This window comes from Dipodomys merriami, unplaced genomic scaffold, assembly GCF_024711535.1.
Source record: "Dipodomys merriami isolate MVZ:Mamm:240054 unplaced genomic scaffold, mDipMer1.0.p SCAF_39, whole genome shotgun sequence".
Lineage (NCBI taxonomy): Eukaryota > Metazoa > Chordata > Mammalia > Rodentia > Heteromyidae > Dipodomys > Dipodomys merriami.
The window spans coordinates 5,216,661-5,235,317 of NW_027205492.1; the positions used below are offsets into that span (position 1 = coordinate 5,216,661).

Consider the following 18,657-nt stretch of genomic DNA (forward strand, 5'->3'; position numbering starts at 1 on the left):
CACAGGTTTACCCCGGGCAGCCCGGAGCTGGGATCCCAGGGCTTGTACCCCCAAAGGCTGCATGTCTGACAATTCCACATTCCTACACTCCAGGCTCATGGCAAATTCCCGGGGAAGCCGCTCCCCAAGCCCCGCCGTCTTCTGTGTAGAGGAGGGGGTGGGGTCCCCCCGGGTGTGTTTTATCACAGGTCTTCCTTGGGGCAGTTTCTTCGGGCCAGGCACCCAGTGTGTTACCTTCGTGCGTTAACTTGGGTCACCAACACCATTCCCTGCTACGGCTTTCCCATTTTGCTTTCAAGATAAAATTAGGCATAAAAAGCAGGCTGCTCGCAGAAGAGAAACACCAAGTACAGAGCAGTCCAAGGGCCGCGTGGCAAAAGCAGAAATCATAAATGAGTTATTGGACAAGTGATCGATTCCTTTCTGGCTCCAGAGCCGAGGCTCCCGGGGTGTGATTAGAGGCTCGGTGCGGTGGGTGTGGCATCAGTGCCGGGCAGACTGAGCTATCCCGCACCCAAGTTGACTCTGGGCGGGACAGCTCTGCCTGCAGGGAGTTTGCAGAGAGCGGTGTGGACGCCCACAGTGTGGCCAGCCTGTGACACAGGCCACGAGCTCCCTGGCTGTCAGACAGCTGCTGATGTGTTGGTAGGTGGAATGCGTTTTCCCTCTAGCACCTGGGGAACCCTCTAGAGAAATTGTATTGGGGTGGACGCTGGAAAGGGGGGTGAAGAGCAAGGCTCTGCTGCTTTTTTTTTTTTTTTGCCAGTCCTGGGGCTTGAACTCAGGGCCTGGGCGCTGTCCCTGAGCCTCTCTGTGCTCAAGGCTAGCACTCTACCACTTGAGCCACAGCACCATGTCTGGCTTTTTCTGTGTAGCTGGTATGGAGGAATCGAACCCAGGGCCTCATGCCTGCCAGGCAAGCCACTCACCACTGAGCCACCTTCCAGCCTCCGCCTGCTTTTGCTCCCTCCATCCCTCCTGTACTGCAAAGAAGAGAGGCGCTGAAGGCCCACGCAGGGCCCTTGTCTCTCAGGGCTGTGATGTGCTGTGTCCTTGGGCCTGGAGTCCCGTTGTAGGGACAGCACAGAGGTGCGGGACCTGTGTTCCAAAGTGTGTGGGGTATGTGGGCCTGCACGCGGCCCCTGCCAGCAGGGAGGCCATGGAGACGCCTCGGCCAGGCAGCAGGGACATCCCGGTGACGACAGGACAGAGCAATGCTCCCTGTCCGCTCTAAGGGCAGTCACTCATTCTTCCATGGCCACTGTGTCTCCGGAGCGCCATCCCACGCCAGGCACGCGCTGGTGAGCACGCACAGAAGGACAGCGTCTCTGTGCCAGGACATGAGTCAGGAGGCCGAGCCGGGTTTGGGGCGTGGCCATGATGGGCGCTTGCTGGGAGCTGGGTGCCAGGCACAGACGGCGGTCACCACATTGCCACTGGTGATTTCCACCGATGATGGCCTCCATGGGCCCCTGGGGCGGCGGTGACGCGCCCCACGCCCCCGGGGCGGGCGCCACTGGTATCCCCAAGGCTCCTGATGCTGGGTGCTGGCAGTCCTCTGGGATCATCGGCCAGGGCCACCTCCACTTCCACCAGAAATCATTGTTTGCCTTCCACGCTGGGCCTCCCGAGCCCCATCCACTTGAATCTCTGGCGCTTGGACCTGCAGTGATCGTGTGGCCCATCCCAGGATGTGGGGTGGGGGCCCCAGAGTCACCCCCACACACACCGTGGGCAGGGCAGGCCCCTCCTCTGATGTCAATTGACCCCTTCCCCAGGGGCTTCTCTGTGAAGCGAGGCTGTCACCGAAAGCCCCTCTTTCTTGTAATGACTGAGAATTACTCCGAAGAGCGCGGGCGAGCGTGCGCGGATCGATCGCCACCCCGCGCGGCCCAGGAATCGTTCCAAGTAGATTAACCTAACTTTCTTTTTTGCCGTTTGGGAAGTTGGACTTGGGGTGCTTTAAGGAAGATTAATCAGCTCCTGAGGAACCCAGTCAGCCCTCCTACCTCTCCTCCCTCCCTTCGGACTAGCCAAGGGGGCCGGTGTCATGGCCCTTGGTGCCCCCCATCTCCCCCGGTCAGCAGGTCCCTCTGGCCACCTTGGGGTTACCTGGAGGCTGTTGGACCCCGAGCTGGATGGGATTCCAGAGGGGGCTGGGGCACCACAGGCAAATCTCTCCATCCCAGCCCCGGTTTCTGCAGCTGTGGGAAAGGAGGATCTGACCACCCATTTCCTCAGAGGCAGAGGTTTTCTTTCAGTGAGATGAAGCACGTGAACGATGCAGACGCCAGCCCTATTCAGCGCCGCTTCCAGCTCCCAGGTGCAGCCCAGCCTCTGCCTCCCTCCCAGGAAGCTGGGGACGTGCCCACATCATGCTAGAGGCAGCAGCCGCCCTGCTTGGGGAGGCCGAGAGGAAGAAGGGCAAAGGCTGTGCTGGGGTTCAGGCCGGGGTGGGGGGGGTCAGCATCTGCCTGACTCAAGCCACTCATCCTGGAGTGGAAAGAAGGCAGGTTCTGAGTTCAAATCTCAACTCACAGCCGTTCCTGGCTGTGCGGCCCTAGGCAGGTTCACTTCCCATCTCTGAGCTTTCAGTCTTTCTCTTCCATTTTTCAAATGAGGCGAGAGTAGTTCCGACCTCACAAGATCGCTACCACTGACCAAGGTGGCGTGTGTGTGGCGTGTTTAAGACAAGGCAGTATGTCAGGCACCAGTGACTCACGCCTATAATCCTAGCTACTTGGGGCTGAGATCTGGAGGATCACAGCTTGAAGCTAGCCTGGGCAGAAAAGTTTATGAGACTCTGTTGCCAAAATAACCAGCAATAAACGGGGCTGGTGGCATGGCTCAAGTGGTAGAGCACCAGCGGCGCAAGCTTAAGGTCCTGAGTTCAAATCCTAGTATGAGAAGAAAAATACCAAGAAGATATCATAGGGTTTCAGGTGTAGGGGGGTTCCAGGCAGGTCCTCTCTCACAGCCTGCTGCGTGGGGGGAGGGAGGGGGGAGGGAGGGAGGGAGGGGGGAGAGGGGGCTGGGATTGAGCTCAGCCTTGGCTGTGCCCTTGCTCCTCCCCATCTTTCCACCCAGGTGGGCACAGCAGGGCTGGCCCCGGCCTCTGGGGTCTGGGAACACCGCCAGTGCTGCAGGCCCGCCGCATTTCCCCTCTGCTGCTTCTCTCCCCTTCCAGGAAAAAAAGTTAGAAGTCGAATGGGTCCCGAGGTGGAATATTTTCCAAATGTCAGTGCAATCTGTGGCACATTACGGCTAAATGCAATGGTCTCTGCGCCGGCTCTGAATGTCAGCGCACCGGCATGATGGAGCGACGCCGGGCGGGCGGCAGGTGGGGCCTTCCCTTCCCGCCCCCCCTCCCTCCAGGGAAACCAGCAGGCCCGGCTGGCTGCGTGGGCAGGGACCGTGGTCCTGGAGGGGACAGGCCGGGCCTCTGTGGGGGCCTGGTGTGCATGTGTGTGCATATGCTAGCATCTCAGAGCCTGCGAGACACACACACACACACACACACACACACACACACACACACACACACACACACACACACACGTACCTCCTCATTGCTGTGCGTCTGGGTGCACAGCACCCCAGAGAGCTCACTCAGCACAGTGGGGCATGGTAGATGTGTGTGTGTGTGTGTGTGTGTGTGTGTGTGTGTGCCACTATGTGGCTGTGAGTTCCCGCACCCCGGAAAGGTGTGCACACATTTGCACTACCCAGCTGTGAGACTGCGACCTGTGTAAATACACATGCCACCTTCCACACCGTGCCTTTAATACCTGCTCCCTACACCCAGTCTGTGTGTGTCATTGCTAGTGCGTGTGTGTGTGTGTGTGCATGTGTATGTGTGCACGCATGCGTGAGGTGTGAGGGGCTTTGTCACAATGCCCTGTGTAAGGGCAGGGGGGGGACGAGGGGGGAGGGAATGAGGGCAGGGAGGGGGCAAGGGGGGTGGTGATGGTTCCATGGCTCCTGCGATTGTCTCCAATGACGGAGCAAGAGCAGCACTGTGAGTCACGGGTGTGGGGCGTGAACGTTGCATTCTGCCTACCACAAGGGTACTCAACGCTCTGTGCGTGCAGACAGTCCGTGGCTGTGTCCCTGGGGCGCAAACCCCATGGTACCTGCTGCGCTGTGTGTGCTGTGTCTTTGTATGCCGGGAGCACGTGTGTACATGTGACTGTGAGAACACACCGGTGTGCCTGTCCCCAGGCTCTGCTTGGGCCTCGATGAACGTGTTAGCACACATCCAAGTGTCTGAGGTGTGTGTGTGTGTGTGTGTGTGTGTGTGTGTTGGGTTGCAGCCCATGTCTCCATGTTGGGGACCCCCTGGGACATGCCACCACGCTGCAGGTATTCATGGGAGAGTCTGCATGGGACAGGTCTCCGGTTTTCTCTGAGTGGCCTCTCTGTGTGGATTTCAGCAGGAGTGAATCGGGGCCGTTGAGAGAAGAGGAAGGGAAATGCTCCCTGCCTTCACCCCTGCACACCCACGGCCTACAGAGGACTTAGCCCCAAGCGGTGGGGCAGTGGAACTGTAGCTGGAGCTGAGCCTGGCGTGGAACTGTTTGCCCCTAACATCCATGCTTTGAGGCCCAGCCCAGCCCAGATGCACACTTCTTCAGAAACAGAGTCGCTGCAGATGTGAACAGCTGAGGTGAGGTGGGCCTAGAGCCTGGGGGGAGGGGCGAGGGGGGAGGGGATCACTAACCCACAGTGATCCTGTTCTTCTAGGACGGAGATGCTGGGGTCCAGACACAGGCCTGTGTGGAGGGAGAAGAGGCAGAGAGGCCCAGAGAGAAGCTGTCTGCAGAGAGAAGCTGGCGCAGGCTGCCCCTCTGCCCCTCACACCTCGGGCTTCCTGTCTGGACAGGCCTCCTCTGCCCTGTGAGCCAACCTGGCATATTACCTTGTGATAATACAGCAGCGTCTGCAGGTGAATCTAGGCGATGTGAAATGTTAAAGCTCTGCTGACCAGCTCCCGCCTTTCACAGAAGGGGGTGTGACTCTGAGCACAGCAGCTGGGCAAGGGGGGGGGCTCCCAGCAAACCCCTCCCTGCCCTTCTCCCAGCCCCTCCCTTCACCTTCACCCCCCACCCCCGCGACCCCCCCCCCCAGACTCCTGGCAAGGCTGGCTCCATCATCTTTTCCCTCCCCATTTGTCTCCCTGTGGCTTTGTGTCCTGCATACAGCAGGTGCCTACTGACCACTGGGGTGAGGAATGCCAGGCTTCTGGGTTTGCCCTTCCCCAACATTCTCACAGCTGTCATTTAGTGAACCCATGCTCTTTGCAGGAAAGGGGACGCCCCCAAGCCCCCCCTCACGCACCCTGACGCGAGTGCTGGCTTTAGCTTCATTTTCCAAAGGGGATCCGATTCCTCCGGAAGATTCTCCAGTAATACCAGAGATCAGGAGGGAGTCGAAGGGCTGCCCTTTTAGTTGCCCCCAATTTAGAGCTGGGGAAACTGAGGTTCAGGAGCTCCTCCCCCTCTTTCTGTCCAGGGGCTCCATCTGATCCTTGCACCTGGAGATCTCCCGAGGTCGCTGTGCTAGGCTGTGTCTGGAGTGACCCATTTTCCAGGGGTCCCCTCCCCTCTCTGCGTTCCAGGGCTGAGTTCCCCAGTGATTGCTCCGGCAGGCCTCTCAAACTCACACTGGCCTCTCCTGACCCCAGCTCGGGCCTCTCCTGGGGTCTCCAGCTCCTGACGAGCTCCACTGCCCACATCACTCAACCCCGAAGCCCTTGACCTCCGTTTCCACCACCGCTCCATCCCGTCAACTGCCAACACTGGCCGACATGCCTTCAAAGCGGTTCTCATATCCACAGCCTCAGGATCCTTCTCTACCTCGTCTACCAGCAGGAGCTGGATGTTGGTCCTGGGAACACAAGACCCAAATCACAGCTGGAAGCGGATCAATCTTCTCATGGAAACCAAGTCTGGAGATGAGAAGGCTGGAGTTTTCCATCTCCGTGGGGGTTGAAAAGACCCAAGTCTCCTGTTTCCTGTCTGGCTGTTCCTTAGGCGATCGCTGCTAGTCTTCCTGGACCAAGTTGGCAGTTTAAACTCCAGACATCTCAGTTGCATTCATCCAGCAAGAAAAAGAGGATAAAAGGAAAGGGAAAGAGAGAGAGACAGACAGAGAGACAGAGACAGAGACAGAGACACAGAGACAGAGACACAGAGAGACAGAGAGAGAGACAGAGACAGACAGACAGACAGATGTATATATACACACACACACACACAGAGGCATGGATCTTTCCCAGCTGGTCTTGAACTGTGATCCTCCAGATCTCATAGCTGTGAGTCACTGGCATCTGTCTCCCTTAGACCTTTGTTCCAGGTGTTTCCTGGCCCGAGACACCCTTTCCTCTGAGAGGCCCTTGCCACCAGAGGAACCACACAGCTGTGTAGCAAATGAGGGGCAAGGCGGGAACACCTCTCAGACACTCAAGACTCTCTGCACAGTGCTCTGGTGGGTCCCCTCAGGTCTCACGCTGGGATTTCTGTCTCTGGGTCTTTCATGCTGTACCTTCCTGATTATAGCACCCCACCCCCACCCCCACGCACGCACAGCATGGAGAGGGTTAAACCAGCCTTGGAGCTGGGCTCTGGAGCCGTGGAACCCTCTTGACAATAAAGCTAATGAGTCCCTCCTTGGCGTTTTTCTCTTGCACAATAACATTTAATCATCATTTGCAGATGAGAAGTTTACGGCAGATGTAATTCTGCCGGGGTGGCGGTTTCTGCGCGTGGGCACGGTTCCTGCTGTCCCCGGCACACCTGACGATATGGGGCCGGGACAGGCTGGACTGCGGGGGGGGGGGTGTGCAGCCATGTTCCAGGGATCTGAGTTGGTTTGTGCATGCTTGTGTGTGTGTGTGTGGGGGGGAGGGCTGGGCTAGGGAGGCACGTGCCTGCTCGTGGGCATGCTTGGCTTCCGCTTTAGACACGTGGCGTGGCGGTGGGTGGCCTGAGGAGGGCGGGTGGGTGAGCACAGGTGGTGTGAGTGCAGAGCTCCACCCAGCGGGGAGGTGGAGGCCACGGGCCTCCCGCTGTCCTTGTTGGAGGCTGCCTCTCTCTATCTGTGGAGGTGCTGGGAGACACATGTTCGTGCCCACTTATGGCCATCTTGCACTTGACTTTGTGACTGTCCTCCTGGGGCTGTGCATGCTGGCTTGCGCATGCATGCAGATAGATGTGTGCATGGCTGCACACGTGTCTGCAATCGTGCGCGTGGCGCGGGTGTCCTAGGCGGGCACGCTCCTGCACCCGTGTGCGTGCACTGGAGTGTAAGGCCTCTCGCTTCAGACCAAAGGCTGACAGGGTTACATTTTCCAAGTGCTCAGCGACCAGTGACAGCGCTGGCCTGAGCACGTGTGCCGGCAGGAGGTGAGCGCGCGGCTGCTGATTCGTGACCCGGGGGCGGGCAGCAATGACGGTTGGCTGACGGGTGCAGGCGCCTGGCCGCCCCCTCTCACAGCGGCTCCAGCTCCCCCAGGCTGCCCAGGAGGTGGGACGCTGCTTCTCCACCCTGGGCTGCTCCACGCTGGCTTCCCACCCCCCTGCGGTGTGGCCACAGCCACGTGTGGACACGTGCACGCACGGTGGAACCCACCAGAGCACAGAAGTATGCTTGCACTGTGCGGGCTGTCACCGTGCTCCCCAAATCAGCCGTCTGTCTCCCCTTCCTCCTGCCGCCTCAGTCTCCTGTGCATGCCTGCTCCCAGGAATTCCACAGGGAATCCTAGCCAAGGCTTGGGGGGTGGGGACCCGGCGGGCGGGTGCATGGTCCCAGACTCGTGCAGGCTTTGTGTTCCTTGAGCTGGGAGCTTGCCATCTACAGGGCTAATGAAGAGTACATGCTCAAAACTGCACAGGAGAGGTTAAGAGTTAGGCACAGGGGACAGTATTTTCCAGGAGTTTTATCTGGATTCCTGTCGATTAGGTGGTATTTAACGAAGAGCCTGGAATTCAGCAGGCACCACTTAAGTGTGTAAGTGGCTGTCCCTGCCATCATTGCCATCACTGCTATCCTCATTCATATGCCCGGATCCAGGACTCTTTGCTGTTTGTCCATGAGTCCCTACGAAGGCCCTGGATCCATGCGTACGTGTGTGTGCGTGTGTGTGCACACCCACGCCAGTACTGGGGCTCGTGCTCTCACTTGACTTTTTCACCCCAGGCTGGTGTTTCTACCACTTGGGAGTTTTGGGCGGTTAACTGGAGATAAGAGTCTCGCAGGCTTTCTTACCTGGGCTGGCTTTGAACTTCAATCCTCCGACCTCCACCTGCTGAGTCGCCAAGGTTAGAGGCGTGAGCCGCGGGCGCCCGGTTCCTCTTTTCATCTAAGATGACGGCATCGGTCCTTCTGGAGCCAGGGTCCTCGGAGACGCTGGGGGCAGGGAGAGGCGCTCTGGGCTGGGGAGGGGCAGCCCGGTCCTCGCGGGCTTTCCAGTAACGACAGAGGCGAGCGGAGTAACAAAGGCTAACATTTATTGAACACCTACCATGGGCCAGGCGCGGCCCCGGCCGCTGGGCACCTGCGAACCCTTCTCCTCCTCACCATTCTTCGAGGTAGGTTCTGTTTATTAACCTCATCTGACAGACGAGGGCACGGAGGCGCAGCGCAGCGGGGTGAGCGCGTAGGGCCAGGCCCCGGCTGGCCGAGGTCCTGGGCCAGGCCCCCCCCCCCCGTCCTCGGGGCGGGGCTCCCCGCCTCCCGCCCGCCCGCAGCCGGCACACAGTAGGCGCTTAGTAAATGAACAGCCCTTCCTTCCTCTGATCTGGTGTTGCGGGGGGCGGGAGGGGGTGGAGGGGGGCACTGGGCAGCGTCCTCCCTCCCTCCACCTGCTCGGGGGGGCCCCCCAGGGCCGCCCGCGTGGCCCCCTCCGGTGATGACGGGCGTCCTCGCTCTGCGCCGCGGCCCCGGGCCGGTCCCCGCCCGTCGGGCCCCGGGGCGCTGGCGGAGGGGGCGGCGGAGGCCCCCGGCGCGGGCGCGGCGGGCAGGGCTAGGAGGCGGCCGCCTCGGCGTCGGCGCGGAGGTGGCCGGCGTAGAGCGCGGCCAGGGCCCCGAACCGCGGGCCCCAGCCGCGGAGATAGGCGAAGTCCTGCTCGGAGGCGGAGGAGCCGCTGCGCGGCGAGCTGTGCAGCGAGCTGAGCGAGGCGGCGGGCGAGCCCGCGCCCTCCAGCGCGTAGGTCTGGAAGGCGTCGTAGGGCGGCACGGCGGGGTCCGCGTCCGCCAGCGCCACCTTGCGGCCGATGAAGTCCCTGAACGCCGCGAAGTCCGGCTCGGGGCGCGGCGGGCCCTGCGGCAGCGCCAGGCGCGCGGAGGGCGGCCCGCCCGGCGCCGGGCCCCGCGGGGGGCTCCCCGCCGCGCCGCCCTGCGCCTCCCCGAAGTCGTACAGGCTCCGCAGCGCCGACATGTCGTAGGCCTCCGTGTCCTGCTCGCCGCCGCCCTCGTCGTTGTACTTGATGACGTTGTCCCGCATGTCCTCGTCCTCCTCGGCGCTCAGGTGGCTCTTGTGGTGGCGCCGGAGGGTGAGGATCAGCAGCACCAGCACTGCGCGGGGACGCGGGGCGCGGGGGACAGGGGACACGGGGGACAGGGGACACGGGGGACAGGAGACACGGGGGCATGGGGGACACAAGGTCCCGGGGGACAGGACACAAGGGGTGTGGGGACACAGGACAGGAGACACAGGGCACAGGGGACACAGGACACGGGGTATGGGGGACACAAGGACATGGGGACAGGACACAAGGGGCGTGGGGACGCGGGACACAGGGGGACATGGGGGTCAGGGGACACGGGGGCATGGGGGACACAAGGACCCGGGGGGACAGGGGACACAGGGATATGGGGGACACAAAGACGCGGGGAACAGGACACAAGGGGCGCAGGGACACGGGGGACAAGGGGACAGGGGAGACACGAGGACAGGGAACACGGAGCATGGGGACACAGGATGGGGGAAAGAGGACACAGACATACAGGGAGCAGGGACACAGGACAGGGGACATGGGGACATGAGGATATGGGACACAGGAGGTGGGGACAGAGGACACAGGCACATGGGACACAGGGACACAGGGTCATGGGACAAGGGACATGAGACATGAGACATGAGACACAGGACACAGGGGACACGGGGCATGGCGTGGGTGAGGGCTCTGCTCACCAGTACCCCAGTCTAGCCCTCCTCTCCCCTCCCAGTGCACAACAGCCTAGAGAAATTCTGCTCAAAACTATCTGTGTGAGCATGTGTACATGTATATGCATATGTGCAGTGTACGTGTGTGCATGTATGTGAGAGAGAGAGAGAGAGAGAGAGAGAGAGAGAGAGAGAGTGTGTGTGTGTGTGAAGTAGGGCTTGGATTCAGGGCTTCAAACTCTTGCTTGGCTTTTGTGCTCAAGGCTGGTCGTCTACCACTGGAGCCCCGCTCCACTTCTAGCTTTTTGCTTGCTATTTGGAGATGAGAGTCTCATGGGTTTTGCTGTCCAGGCTGGCTTCAAGCTGTGATCCTCAGATTTCGGCCTCCTGAGTAGCTAGGATTATGAGTGTGAGCCATTCATAATCCTAGTGGCCGGGTTCAAATCATCTTACTGTCAGAACTGAACCTGTCTCTGGAGGTATGCAAATTGAAGTTAGGTCACCACTGGGGTTTGGAGTAGTATAGAGAAAGTGCAAAGGGTTTGTGGGTGTTGGGGGGCTGAAGTCAACCTTTGAGGGCCCTGCCTTGAACTCATGGGGAGATGCACTGTGCCAGGACCCGAGGTGCTGGGTGTGAAGGCTGCAGCTTGAAAGGCAGACGGAGCTGCAGGAGTTAGGGGTGTCCTCAGCTCTGCCCCGTTACCCTTGCCCTTTCTATCTACACCAGAAGTCCCCAGCTCCTGCTCAGGTCTCAGGTCGAGACCTATAGGAACAGGCACAGATGCTCACCCCTGTAATCCTAGCGACACAGGAGGCTAAGATCTGAGAACCACAGTTCCAAGCCAGTCTGGACAGGAAAGTCCATGAGACTGTTATCGCCAATTAACTTCCAGAAAGCCAGAAGTGGAGCTGTGGTTTAAAGTGCTAGATCACTAGTCTGGAGCACAAAAGCTCGAGGTCAGTGCCCAGGCTCCAAGTTCAAGCCACAGGACCATCACACATACACACAAAACTCCATAAAACCTACAAAAGCTCCCCTGTAAACCCCAGGCCCCTCCATGTCTCCTACCCCAGAACACACAGTGCTCCATGTCTCCTACCCCAGAACACACAGTGCCAGGTCTGGCCACCCAGGGCTTGACTTCGCCTCCAAGATCCCCTGGGAAGGGTGTCCCCTTCCTGTCACACTACACAGGAAAGTAGTAGTGGCCCTGGGCTGGCTGCAGCCACCCCTGGGAACTCGTTAGAAACACACCTGCTCTGGTGGGCCCTAGACATGCTGGGTGAGGTTGGCAGTTTGCTTTTCTAAGGCCTCTGGGTAATGAAGAAGGCAGCTCAAGTTGGGAGTCCTGGGTCTGCCTTAGACCACAGCCTGCTAAGGTAACATGGCTGTCTCCCTTGCTGCCAAAGTACCTTCTTGGACCTGGAAAATGTGTGCCTAGCTTGGTGCCTGGTGTGTAATAAGCTAGGGAAATATGCTTGAATAAGTGAATGAATGAAACTTGGATGAATGAGTGAATGACTAAAATCTGGGATGAATCAGTGAATAAATGAAAATGTGGGTGAATAGAAGGCTATGTGAAGTGAAGTGAATGAATGAAAGAATGAATGAATGAATGGTATCTCTTTTCTCCATATCTCCCCTTCCCCCTCGCACTACCTTACTGTTGGCTTGTTCTTAATCTTTCCAGTACTGGAGATTGAACCCAGGCCCTTTGTGATTGCTAGCCAACTACTCTACCACCTGTGTCACACCCCAGCCTTTCTGTTTTTATTTTGTTTTGGTGACAGAGTTGGCTAGTTTTGTCCAGGCTGGCCTTGAACTCCAGATCCTCCTGACTAGTGGGGATTACAGGTATCTGCCACCACACTTGGCTTCAAGGGCATCTAAGCAGGCTTTTCGCCTCTCAGGCTTAGAGTCAGACATTCTGGCCTTCAGACCTGGTTCTTCATGCATGCTCCCTGTCTTGGGGCCTCTTCTAGTCTGCTGGCTTGAAGTTCTGTCTAGAAGTTGACAAATACATCTCAGCCAGACCATTCCCTGAAGCCTGGACAGATGTGAATTCCATTTCCCATCCCGTGTCATCTGGCTGACCAAGAGAATCTCAAGTTTGATGTACCCAGAGGTGAGATCAGTCTTTCCTCCTTTAGTCTCCACCTTTAGTCTCCCCCCAGGGCAGTGACAGCAACCCCAACTCCTCCATTACTCAGAGATTTCAAGTCTTTTGCTCACTGATGAATACATGTGCCTTCAATAGTCCAGCATATAGGATGATACGTAAGCAAATGCTGGCAGGTGGAAAATGGATGGATGGATGGGCAGATGGATGGATGGACAGTTGTCTGCTGGGCACTATGTCAGGGATCAGACTCTTCTTGCTGGTCCGAATAGTTCCAGCCAGAACAGTAGCCAGTGCCAGCTGCTAGGACCATGGAGCCTGGTACTGGCTCACGACCTCACAAAGTAGCTTAAGACAGGGAGAGGGGTGGGGGCTAGGGCCAGGCCTGGAGGGAGGGCACGAGGGGAGGGAGGCATCGGGAGGGGTGTGGGCAAGATGGATAAGCAGTTTTGGGAGCTGGAGGCCCAGAGCTTGGAAGGGGATGCCCGCGAGAGCAGATGGCGGGGACTGCGGGCGGCGGGCGGCAGCTGCGCCAGCCCCATCAGCGATTCCGCCCGTCACCTTTAGAGTACTGATGTGCACTTTCTTCGTTTGTGGGCAATTAGGCAGAAATTTGTTTGCACTGCCTCAGAAAATGAAACCGCCATAAAGTGCACCCTCTGGAAAAAAAAAAAAAAAAAAGGTTCCAGAGCCCTGAGCCTAAGAGAAGGGGGGCTGGGCTCCCAGCTCGGTGGAGGGCACCAGCCTCCTTAGAGGCCGCACCAGTGGTGGGCAGGAGGCAGCTGCTGTCTCCCAGGGGACTGAGCTGAGCTGGTGCCCATAATGGAAACATCCCAGGGCCCCCAGCAGCAGGACGGGAATCTCAGTACCATTAGCACTTGGGTGGCAAGGGCTGGGAAGGGAGCATCCCATTTAGATCATTCAGGACACATCAGGGCTCCAATAACTGCTGGTGGTATCAGGTAGCCATTCAGACGTTGCCCTGTCTAAATTCCTAGCAGGGGGCAGAGGTAGAGGAAGAGGAGCACAAGGTGACGAGATCGAAGTTCAAGTCAAAAGACTAGCTCTGTCCCCACATAATCATTTCACTTCTCTGAGCTTAAGTCTCCTCTTCTAAAGAATGGGATGGTAGCCGGATGCCAGTGGTTCATGCCTGTAAGTCTAGCTACTCAGGAGACTGAAATCTGAAAATTACAGTTTGAAACCAGCCCAGGCAGGAAAGCCCGTTTAACTCTTATTATCTTCAGTATAGTGCTAATCTTGAGCACAAAAGCTCAGGGACAGCTGGACACTAGTGGCTCATGCCTGTAATCCTAGCTACTAGTTGAGATCTGAGGATCACAGTTCAAAGCCAGCCCAGGCAGGAAAGTCTGTGAGACTCTTATTTCTAATTAACCACCAGAAAACCAGAAGTGATGCTGTGGCTCAAGTGGTAGAGCACTAGCCTTGAGCTGAAGAGTGTAGGGCAGCACCCAAGTCCAGAGTTCAAGCCCCACAACTAACAACAACAACATAAAGCTCAAGGACAGTGCCCAGGCCTTGAGTTCAAGCCCTAGGACCCCTCCTACCCCAAAAACAAAACAAGATGATATTCTTGGGTCATGTAGTTGTACATTTTCCTGAAGGAGAATAAAATGGGGCTAAAGGCAGAGAGAATTTTTACAATACATGTGTGGCTTTGTGTGTACACTGCTACTAGGGTTTGAACTCAGGGTCAGGGAGCTCTCCCTTATCTTCATTCACTCAAGACTGGTGTGCTACCACTTGAGCCACACAGCTCTACTTCTGGCTTCTTTTTTTCCTGGTTTATTGGAGATGAGATGAGTCACATGGACTTTCCTGCCTGAGCTGGCTTCAACAGCCAGAATCACAGGAGTGAACTGCTGATGCCTTATATGCATGGCTTTTAAATCCTAGGAAAGAGTTTGGGCTGTGTAGGGATTGGGCAGCAGGTATGGAATGTCAGGGGGAGGCCAGGGACAGGTGGTAAGCGGCTCTGTATTTGGGAGATTTCCCACAGGAGCTGTGGGTTAGGGCTTGGAGCTGGGTGTGTGTGTGTGTGTGTGTGTGTGTGTGTGTGTGTGTGTGTGTGTGTGTGTGTGTGTGTGTGTGTGTGTGTGTGTGTGTGTGTGTGTGTGTGTGTGTGTGTGTGTGTGTGTGTGTGTGTGTGTGTGTTGGGGAAAACTGAGGCTAGCTGATCCTAGGATGAAGGCCACTCAGGACAGGTGGGTTGCTTTCAGGGGGACTCACCAACCAGGATGAGGACACAGACCAAGAGAGCGATGAGGGCTCCGGGGCTGAGGGAGGCTGCCATGACGAAGGCCGTGGTGTTACAGGACTGGATGGTGCCAGAGCCGTCACAGCCGCAGATGCGGATGGTGAGCGTGCCCGTACTGCTCAGCGTGGGCGGCCCGCTGTCCACCACGAGGATGGGCAGGAAGAAGACGTCCTGCTCCTGCCGGTTGAAGCCCACATGCTGTGTGTGCACCGCGGCCGTGTTGTCTGTTTCAGGAGAAGCAGGTGGCAGTGACTCGGGTCAGCCCCCTTTCATCCCAGCCCCCTCCTGGTCCAACCTGGAGCTTTATCTTTCATGTCCCAGCGGATGCCTCTTAACTGACTGAACTGGGGCTGTTCCCTCGTGTCCCCTAATTCTGCCCTCGGCTGCCCACTGTGTGTTCCAGTCACATAGCCTCCAATTTTGTCCTCTGCTACCCTGGGCCTCTGTTCCCAGCTCTTGCAAGGATTTGTTGTCAGCGGTGCCAAGGTACTGTCCCCAACGATTCCAAGATTCTGTCCCCAGCTGGGCCAAGGTTCTGGCCTTGGCTATTTCAAAAAGAATTCTTTTTTTTGGTCATTTGTCTCAACAACCTATTTTTATTCTTGATCCCATTCCAGTTGTCCGATGTATTCTGACCCTGGGAGTCTAGAGGTCCTTGGATCATGGTTTGTTGGGTCCTGACAAGTTCAGGGTCATCAGAGAGCGCTGGGAACACTGGCTGGCATCTCTCTGCCTTTGGTGGAGGGACCTTTCTGTCCTTCATGTCAGTCAAGATTTCTGGAGCTGGCTTGGAAAACTCTCATTAAGATGCTGAGCCGGTAGCCTGGGGTCTCCTAACCCATGTTCCTTTTTCACAGGCAGCCAGAGTGGGTAGTAAACTGGCACAAATGCTACTCAGTGTCCAGCTTTAGCCTGTTCCTGGGGATCCGGGCAGGTCTCAGGGGAAGGGAGCACAGGTACTTCTTCTGACCTTCCTGTCTCCTCCACACCTGTCCTGTATGAGTCAGGCCACTTGATCATAGATGGCTCCTCTCAGTTCTCATTAATGGTGGCAGGAAGAGGTCAGAGGCCAGGTGACCGCTGCTCTGCCCTTTATAACCAACCCCGCAAAAGGAGGGCCTGATTTCCTGCTGGAAATCCTCACCTCTCATTGTTCTCGCCTAACAGCCCCTTCCTCAGTAGTTCCCAATTCAGTGGTCTATCCTTGGCTTCCCTCCTCCACTTTTACATGCATTCAAACCTTTCTGTACAAATGTTAAAAAGTAATGCTAAGTGTGTCCTGCACTAGCTAGAGGACCTCTCTTAGCTCTTTAGACCTTAGTTTGATCTGTAAACCAAGAAAAAGCATCATAAGGGTGTGAGAATTAAAGGATAGAACCCAGGCCTAGAATAATTCCAGGTACATGTAAATTTGCCATATGCTGGTTAATGTTTCTTTCTGATTCAGCCCCATTTTCCCTGTGCCACACCCCATTCGTGCCCCTGGGTGTCCTTGCCACTCCTCATAAAATCTCCACTATCCAGACACCCTCTCCACCTTCTTGCCTGGGCAAATTTCTCATCTGTCATGCTCCAGCTAAATGTCACCTCCTTCCTTTGGCCTCCTTTCTCTGCTTCCCTGGGAAGGAAGGATTTATGGCTCCCCGCTCCCTACTCTGACAATGCAGGTGCCATGCACAGTTCTGTTACAGCACTTGTCACCTTGCGTTAAGCTAGTGTGTGCCTGTCTCTCCAATGCTGGCCAACTGGAGGTTCTGGCACAGCCAGTGTTGAGGCACACTGCTTGAATGAACCACCACTTTCCGTGCTCATGGATCAGCTCCTCCAGCTCTGGTTCAAACTCTACCCCCCTCCTGTTCCCCCTATGCCAAAGGGTGAATCACCCCCAGCTGGAAAAACATCTGCCTTCCACTGGGGAAGGAAGGGGTCTCAATAGTAAGGAGAGAAAAGAGGAGAGTGGTGTGGTACTCATGTGCACTGACTGGATGCTTTTTATGTATCAGGACTATGCAGGTGCTTAAAATGAAGAGCAGTGTTTGGTCCTCATAACCACCAGGAGCAGGAGCATTGTCTTTATTTTATATAGGTAGAAGCTGAGGCTCGGAGAGAAGTAACTTGTTTGAATTTGTCTAATGAAATCATCTAACCATACATCCACCCATCAATTTCCATTCATCCATCTTCATCCATCTGTCTATCCAGCCATCATCTATCTATCTGTCCACCTCCATTCATCCATACATCCATACACTTCCATCTATCCATTAATCTATCCATCTATTTCCATTCGTATACCTCTATAAATCTGTCCATCCATCATCCATCTAGCTGTCCACCACCATTATCCATCCATCCATCCATCCATCCATCCATCCATCCATCCATCCATCCATCCATTCACCCACCCATATATACATACGTACTTACACTTTCTCTATCTATTAAACCATCCAGCCATCTCATTCATTTACCTCCACTCACCCATTTAGCCATCTGTTCCCTTTATCCATTCTTCCATCCATCCTTCCACCCTTCCTTCCATCTATCCATTTATCCTCTCATCCATCCATCTTCCCATCTATCCATACATCTGCCCACTCACCTCTGTCCATTCATCCAACATCCACACTTACCCACCTACATCATCCACCTATCCATCCATCTATTATTCATCCATCATCTGTCCATCCATTCATCAACCCTCACCACCCATCTTACTGACCCACTGTTCTTCTTCCCTTCCTCCTTCCCTCCCTTCTTCCCTCTCTCCCTCCATCCCTCCCTCCCTTTCTTCCCTTCTTTCCTTCCTCCCTCATTTTCTTCCTTCTTTTCTCCTCCCTTTCCCCCTTCTCCCTTCTTTTTTTTCCCAACAAATCTTTATTAACTCCTATGTACTAGGTTGGTATTAGTAAGGAATTTAAATGATCCCTTCCTTCACTCTCTTCTTCTCTCCCTCCTCCCTCCCTTCCTGCCTCTTTCTCTCTTTGCCGTGCTGGAGATTGAAGTCAGGGGCCCTGCACTTGCTAAGCAACTTCTCTATCACTTGAGCCAGGCCAGTGGCCCATTGTGGTTTTGCTGTAGGTTTGGTTTTGCTTCACCTTGTTTTTAGAGAGAGCCTCATACTTTTTCCCGGGTTAGCCTCAACCATAATCTTCCAGTTCTCTTGTACTTGAGATTATAGCCATATGCCACCATGCTGGGCCCTAGGATTATTTTCTTAAAAGCAATGAGAGACCACTAATTGTCGGGTTTGAAGCCAAGAAGTGGCCTAGTGATAGATAATCGATGCATTTCACAGCAGATCCGAACAAAGCATCCTCTACATGTCACAACGATCGCAGCCCCTGGGGACCCGGCAGGCACGAAAGTGGACAGCAGTTCCTGTTCCTGACTGAGCCTGCTGTCTAGTCAGGAAAACCGAAAATACAAGAGTGGGCTTGGGAGACGGAGGCTTCGGTGTGCTATGTGGGAAACAATAGCAGTAGTGACAACACAGAGGAGCAGACAGATCTGAGAAATGAGCGGCTGGCCAGGGCCCAGCCTCAAATTGCCAAGCAAGACAGCGATGTGTGTCTCTCAGGGTTCCTGTCTTTGGCCAGGCAGCCATATGTTCTGAGAGCTCCAGCCTCTGCCACTCCTTGGCCGCAGGAAAGAAATTCCCTGGGCCTCATTCTTGAACCTTTCCAGCTCGCCCCTCCTCCCCGCCCCCAGCAGACAGCAGCTGGCATCTGCGGGGGAAGCCCCTGGCCACACCGGGCCACGCCCACCCATCTAGGTGGGCCGCGTGCCCAGCGCTGCACCCATCCATCTGGCCTGACATACATCAGTGTCAATTGCTGGCTGCAAGAGCAATATTTATAAATCACGTTTCCAAACTGGCTACAAATTTGCACAAAGAAACAGATGGGGTGGGGTAGCCTGTTGTCATGTAAGATATTTATATCGGGAGGAGGGGGGGCCTGCATGATACAGGAAGGGGCTGAGCGACCGGAAGAGGAGCCAGGCCTGCTGAGATGCCTGAGCTGGGCAGGCTGCTGCACCCATCCCAGGGGCTATGGTCACCTCGGAGGGGAGCTCTGGCAGGGGGAGGGGGG

General features: G+C 56.3%; 1 protein-coding gene across 1 annotated transcript in view; it reads right to left on the reverse strand.

The window, feature by feature from the left end:
* Nucleotides 1-8,490: 8,490 nt before the first annotated feature.
* Cdh22 (cadherin 22) overlaps nt 8,491-18,657 on the reverse strand; it is a 66,464-nt gene continuing 56,297 nt past the window's right edge. Inside the window, exons 10-11 of the mRNA XM_069989890.1 lie at nt 14,536-14,787; nt 8,491-9,573 (exon numbers count right to left, since the gene is read on the reverse strand). Coding sequence (XP_069845991.1) covers nt 9,023-9,573; nt 14,536-14,787 — 803 coding nt within the window. The 3' untranslated portion in view covers nt 8,491-9,022. The remainder of the gene's footprint in view (nt 9,574-14,535; nt 14,788-18,657) is intronic.